The sequence below is a fragment of the Chrysochloris asiatica genome, unplaced genomic scaffold (assembly GCF_000296735.1).
Source record: "Chrysochloris asiatica unplaced genomic scaffold, ChrAsi1.0 scaffold00453, whole genome shotgun sequence".
Taxonomy (NCBI): domain Eukaryota; kingdom Metazoa; phylum Chordata; class Mammalia; order Afrosoricida; family Chrysochloridae; genus Chrysochloris; species Chrysochloris asiatica.
This window is the reverse complement of record NW_006408971.1, coordinates 145,269-151,927: the sequence shown is the minus strand read 5'-3', so window position 1 is coordinate 151,927 and position 6,659 is coordinate 145,269. Positions and strand designations below refer to the sequence as shown.

General features: G+C 40.9%; 1 protein-coding gene across 1 annotated transcript in view; it reads right to left on the bottom strand.

The window, feature by feature from the left end:
- The window catches only part of PARK2 (parkin RBR E3 ubiquitin protein ligase), a gene marked incomplete at its 5' end in the record, with an annotated part of 1,031,565 nt that overhangs the window by 889,280 nt on the left and 135,626 nt on the right, over positions 1-6,659 (bottom strand). The window contains one exon of the mRNA XM_006877276.1: positions 2,624-2,739. Within this exon, the coding sequence (XP_006877338.1) occupies positions 2,624-2,739 (116 nt within the window). The remainder of the gene's footprint in view (positions 1-2,623; positions 2,740-6,659) is intronic.

Sequence of the window (6,659 nt, the reverse complement as noted above, 5' to 3'; positions counted from 1 at the left end):
AATAATCAATGTAATGAAACAAGCTATATGAATGGTTGAATGTGAAGCTGATGATGTGCCCTGTAAACTTTCACTCAATCCAAAATAAAAACATTTAATAAAAAAAAAACAAAAAAACAAGGCCTAGTTAGAAAACAACAATAATAGTTGAAACATAACAGAGTCCTCGAGAGCCCTGGTGCAAGATTTCTTGGCATCTGAACACATAAATCCATCCAAATATGAAGAGCGATTTGCTTTCTCTGTTATGCATACAGGACAGCAGCTCTGTTATCTCAGACACCAGACCTTATTTAATGAAATGCTGGTTGTATACACACATTTAAATCTACAGCAATTGAGTAGCTTCTATTTATAAAACCTTGCAACAGAAATAATATGAACAATTTTAGTGCAAGAGGTGATCTTATTTTTTCAACAATTATCTCCCTGTGTATCTGAGACACTCGTTTCTTCCAGAAGATGGTGGGAGCTGTTCATAAGACGATGACAGCTCCGCAGCAGGGAACACAGAGGGCAATGTTCATGGGGAGATAATATGCTCATCACTACATATTTTAATGTCATCTTTATCAACTTTAATGGAAGGTTTCAAAATACTGGCTGGTGGGCAGCCGCCTGACATATAGGAAAATGTTTTGAGTTCTCCTTTGAAAAACTTGAAGAGAGATTTTAATATCATATTGCTTTCCAAGCACTTGTGCCTTCATTTGTTAGCATTTTGAAATTCCTTCTCTGAAATACCAGGTGAATTGTTTTCACTGTTCTTCTTCGGTGTTGAGAGGATTCGCTATCTGCAATGATTCACCTTGCCCAGAAGGTGGAAATGGGGCAATATTTATCGGGCAGTATTTGTAGTGTTCCTTCTCATTAACAGTGACTAGATATTCAGCTAAGGACATTATGCCTTATTCTTACTCCTTACTGGAAAATTGGTTTTCAGAACAAACGCTACTAAGCTTTTGAATGTTGTTGTTGTTCAGTGACATCAAGTCAATTCTGACACATAGCGACCCTGCATAGGGCTTCTGAGGAGTGGCTGGATGAGTTTGAACCGTTAACCTTGTGTTCCAGTGCTGTACTAGGAATCCATACTAAGCTTCTGAGGCTTTCGTTAGTCAGCAATCTTACTTAAATTTATTACAGAGGAATAATATCAAGCAAGGAGTATTGATACTTGCTAACCACAAAATCCCAGGGAGACCTGCTGTGGCACTGTGGGTAAATGCACTGGACTGCGAGATCATTTTGAGCTGCAAGGTAGGCAGTTCAAGCTCACCAGTCAGAAACTCTTTACTGGGTCGCTGTGAATCGGAAACCACTCTACAGCACTTAAAACCAACTTAAAACCAACTATAAAATTATAAACTTTAATGTAAATTTAAAAGGCCATCTATCTAATATACTCTTAAACATCAAGGAGATGAAACATTGAAAATGACGAATATGCATCCATTTTTGATTACAACTCTGGAATAATAAGATTATATGACATTATTCATAAACTGATTCTGGCAGCAACTAGGAAGACTGTCCAAGATCAGAGCTCACGTTCCTCTATTGCAACTTGAGTCTCTACAAAACCTCAGAGAACATGGACTCATTTTTTTTTCAGTCTACTCATTTGAATGTTGTAGAGTAAGTATTTCTACTATGAACAATTTCCTCTGTAAACTAAAAAGATTTATTATTTTCTGTACTTTGTCATTTCTCCCTAAAGTCTAATTCAAATCTGGCCGTTTTTCTTTCTTTCTTTCTTTCTATTTACTGGGTTTGGAAATAGTCAAGTCCAAAATTAGCTACAGTTTTGCATTTCTGTGTGCAGATTTCTGTGATTCCTTGATAGGAATCTACACAAAATCTTTCAGATATCAGTAGTGGAAACGGACGGATATTTCTAAACTAGAGTGTTCAAACCTACATATTCGAAGCATAAATGACGAGCACAGAGTTATCCCCTTCCTAATTATAGCAGCCTATTTCCTAGTGTGGAGTCTGGGTGTGGCGCTGTGGGTTAATGTGCCAGACTGCAAAGCTGTTTGAACTGCTAGGTCGGCAGGTCAAGCTCAACAGCTGCTCCTCAGAAACCCTATATAGGGTTGCTATGTGTCGGAACTGACTTGACAGCACCTCACAACAACACAACAACATTTCCTAGTGTGGCGTTGTAGGCTAATACGTCAGACTGCAAAGTCATTTGAACTGCAATGTCAGCAGCTCAAACATACCAGTTGCTACTTGGAAACCCTATATGGGGTCACTATGGATCGTGATCAACTCAACAGCACTTAACAACAACAATAACATTTTCATCTCACTCATGTTACAACTCACTGACAAAAATACACACATTTACATCATAACGTCAGTTAAGGTTGTACTATGTTAGACCGAAGTCTAAATAATACACATACTCCACAATACCCTACCACTCTATTCAATTACTAACAACACTAGCATTCAGCATTTAACAACAGTTCCTCACACTGAAATGTACCCAGACTGGGGCATCATCAGAACAACGTCCACATGAATCAAGAAGTCATTGAGGGGATGCGCGAGGGGAAACAGACTTTGGAGAGAAAGATGCAGAGTGAGACAATGTACCCTCAGCTCCTTTTACCTGATGTCCGTACAGGTAATGCAGCTGATGTCGCGGCTGTTGGGGGTGATCAGGTTCAAAGCGACTGATGTTTCTCTGTCACAGGTTGGGTGTGTTCCACATTTGAAGAAAAATTCCTGAAAAGAAGAGAAAGAAGGTCACATACTAGTCAGAATCCCTACTAGCAGCATTCCCCTCTCTAGACTGGTGTGGGGCTATAGGATTAGCACTGGAATGAATGTTCAGTTTGAACCATAAGGTGGTTGTTGCTATTGTTAGGTGTGATCAAATCAGTAACAACTCATAGCAACCCAACGAAACACTACCCGATCCTGGGCCAACCTCACAATTGTTGCCACGCTTGAGCCCATTGATGCTGCCATTTTGTCCATCCATCTCGCTGGGTGTCTTCCTCTTTTTCTCTGACCCTTCACTTTACCAAACATGATATCCTTCTCCAATGACTAGTCCCTCCTGACAATATGTCTGAAGTATGAGAGACAAAGTCTGGCCATCCTGGCCTCCAGGGAGCACTCTGGCTGCATTCATTTCTTCCAAAACAGATTTGTTTGTTCTTTTGGCAGCCCATGGCACTTTTAATATTCTCCTCCAACACCGCAACTCAAATGCATCAATTCTTTTGTGGTCTTCCTTATTCACTGTCCAGCTTTTGCATGCATATAAGGTTATTGAAAATACCATGGCTTGGGTCAGGCACACCTTAGTCCTCAAGCTTACACCTTTGCTCTTCAACACTTTAAAAAGGTCTTGAGCAGCAGATTTGCCTAATGGAATATGGCATTTGATTTCTTCACTGCTGCTTCTATGAGTGTTGATGGTTGATCCATGAAGAATGAAGTCCTTGACAACGTCAATCTTTTCTCCACTGATAAGAATATTGTTCACTGGTTCAGTGTTGAGGAAGGACTTTTGTTTTCTTTATATTGAGATACAATCCATACCGAAGGCTGTGTTCTTTGATCTTCATCAGTAAATATTTTAATTCCTCTTCACTTTCAGCAAGCAAAGATATATCATCTGTATATTACAAGTTATTAATGAGTCTTCTCACTAGGATCTAATGGATCCCCTCCAATCCTGATTCCACATTTCCCTTCATATAATCAATAAATAACATCAGGGTAAATGTAGAAAAATTAAAGTTATCAAATATTTCATTATGTTTTTGCCATGTGTGTTGGGGGATTGAGGGAGGTTCCTTTCACACATTGAAAACAAAAAATTCTTTCAATTGCCTACGTTTGTAAAAACATGTTTTTCTCCATGCTGACCTCTCAAGGTTACTATTACTACCCTTGCTAATTTTCTGATTCCGTGTCATAAAACCACATAATTGGTACCAGAGCTCTTGAGCTTGATTTTCTTGTTGGTAGGTGGCACCAGGTATATTCTCACGCTGTGCACCATTGAAAAAAACATTGCCCAGTTCTTCATCACCCTCACAATCTTTCTAGATCTGACCCTGTTGTTGTAGTTACTGTATCAATATATCTACTTGATGCACTTCCTCTTCTTTTATTTTAAAGCTTTTATTGTGAATTGAGTGAGTTAAGGTTTATTGGGCAGATCATCAGCTTTAAATTCAGAAAATCTTTGCAAAGATTACAATGACCTCCATGCACCAACAGCTAGCAGTATTTACAGCTATTACTTTTTCTTTCTTTTTTTGATGTTCACATACCACATTAAAGATATACATCCATTTGAATGTCCAAAGGGCATATTTTGTAAGCCAGCCTCCTGCCCACAGGCACACTGCCTTTCTCAGTTCATGCATCTATACTCCACGGCTGCTCTGTCTCTGTGCCATCGCCTCTGCCACCATATCTGGTGTCACTGCTCTTCTGGATGGATCCACTGCTCCTCTCATGCTCTTCCCTCTTGATGGTCCGACGGTCCTCTGTTCCCCAAGTGACAGGTTAACTGTTCCCCCTTTTAGTTATACTTCTTCTACATTTACAGTTGTGACAATTGTCATTTGACCTGATAACAATTATTCACAAATGCATCAAAATCCTATCTACTTCATCACCAGACACAACTGGACAAACTGAAAACTATTCAGTGGGGCTTCTATATTATTCCCCATGTTCTGACACTAAGCACTTTCAGGAAAGCTTGTAAGCCAGCCACTTTGGGCCTTTATAGCTCCCCAATTTGGGTAGCTGAAGTATAAGTTGCCCGTCCCTATTAGCCCAGTGTACTGAGGATACATGCTTGATTCTTAACATGAAAAATCCTTTCCTATTTGGTTGGAATTTGGGACAGCTTCATCCACAAGCAAAGGTCCACCCGATCAGGTTGTAGCAATTTACTCTTGCTCCTTGTATCATACTTATTGATCTTCAGCGGGCTGAGCTGTGGTCAGCAAGCCATCCCCGCTAGATCAAATGGGCACTATCTGCAGGTCTGGGAGTTCTCACACACTTCTCTCTTCAGTCCAGCTGGCTGCTTCACTGTTAACTCAAGCCTCCAGTGACCAGATCAGTGTCCTTGGACTGGGAGTTCACATGTTTCCCTGAACTTCAAACCAGCCAAACCCTCATCTCAAGGTCCTGACTATGGAATGTGATCGATCTCAGCCTGTCTTCTTTGCTGCATTTCCCCCATTTCCACTCACAAGCTGACCAGCCTAGACACAGAGAGCATAGAAGACTGTCTGTGTGTTTCCTTTGAGTTTCAATCTTAGAAGGGGGTTTACCCTGACAGGCTGCCTTATCTTGCTCTGATGGCTCCAAGGCAAACCACTTGCTTGATATTGTCACAGCCAAACAATCTGCTTTAAAAAAATAATAATAATAATTTATCTTTTTCCTGTTGGTTTTTCTTTCAAGAAGTTTTATCTTATGTTCCTCAAGTCATTTGGGGTTGCTCTGCATGTCTTTTCCAGAATGCTTCTTGCAAGCCAGAATGGCCAGAATTCATCACTCATATTTGGGACATATTATCAAAAAGAACCAGTCCCTGGAGAAAGATATCATCTTTGGAGAAGTGGAAAATGAGGAAGACCCCCAATGAGATAGACTGGTCCAGTGGCAGAAGCAATGTTCTCCAACAATGGCTGTGTGGTTGGCACAGGACCGGACAGTGTTTTGGTTAATGTGCACAGAGTCATTATGAGTCAGTACTGAATGGATCGCAGCTAACAACAACAACAACAGTAGAGTAATAGAATATGTAAGCATGAGAAAACCTACAATTGTATCTCACAAATGAAGAAAGGAGACCCTGAGCCATGAAATGATCACCCCAAAGTTAAATGCTAAGAGGTGAAACCAAGAAAAGCCCAGACTTCCACAGGAAACTTCACAGCTTTTCCTACACCACCAATGGACTCATGGCCGTTTAGCAACAGGAATGCCTGGTGAAGAGAGGAATCGAGGTCACCACTCTGACAAGCAAGCAAGTTCACATGAACATATGCCCCTTTTCCCTACCGTGCTCTAAAAACCAGTAACTGTTGAGGCAACCCCAACGTATGGTCACCCCATGTGTGGCAGAGTCGAACTGTGATCCATAAAGTTTCCAGTAACTGCTTTGTCCTAAGGAACTCACCAGGACTTTCTCCCAAGGCCCATCAGTTTGCAAGCCAGCACTGGCACTGTTTGTACCACCTGGGGGACCCTGCCCAGGTGACACCGAGGTCCCCAGGGCTGATCTCTGATGTAGGCCTCTGATGCTGACCTACTTCCATGCCAGGAAGCAGGGGGCACTGCCTATGTGGTCTTCCTTTCTTACTTCTCCTCAGCCAGGCTCCACAATGTTGTTGTTAAGTGCCACCTGGGCTCTACAATAAAACCCCCAAAACCCAAACCATTAAGTTGATTCTGACTCATAGGGACCCTGTATAGGGTTTCTGAGGCTGTAGATTTGCTACAATGCACACTTCTATTTTAACTTTTCACATAATACATATTTTCTTCATTGATAAACAACATTCTCCTTCTCAAGCAAAATTTTCTTTCACTCTAAAATTTATTTTCCTTCTACTCGTTCCATATAAATCCACATAAACGCATACAAATCCATATCAATG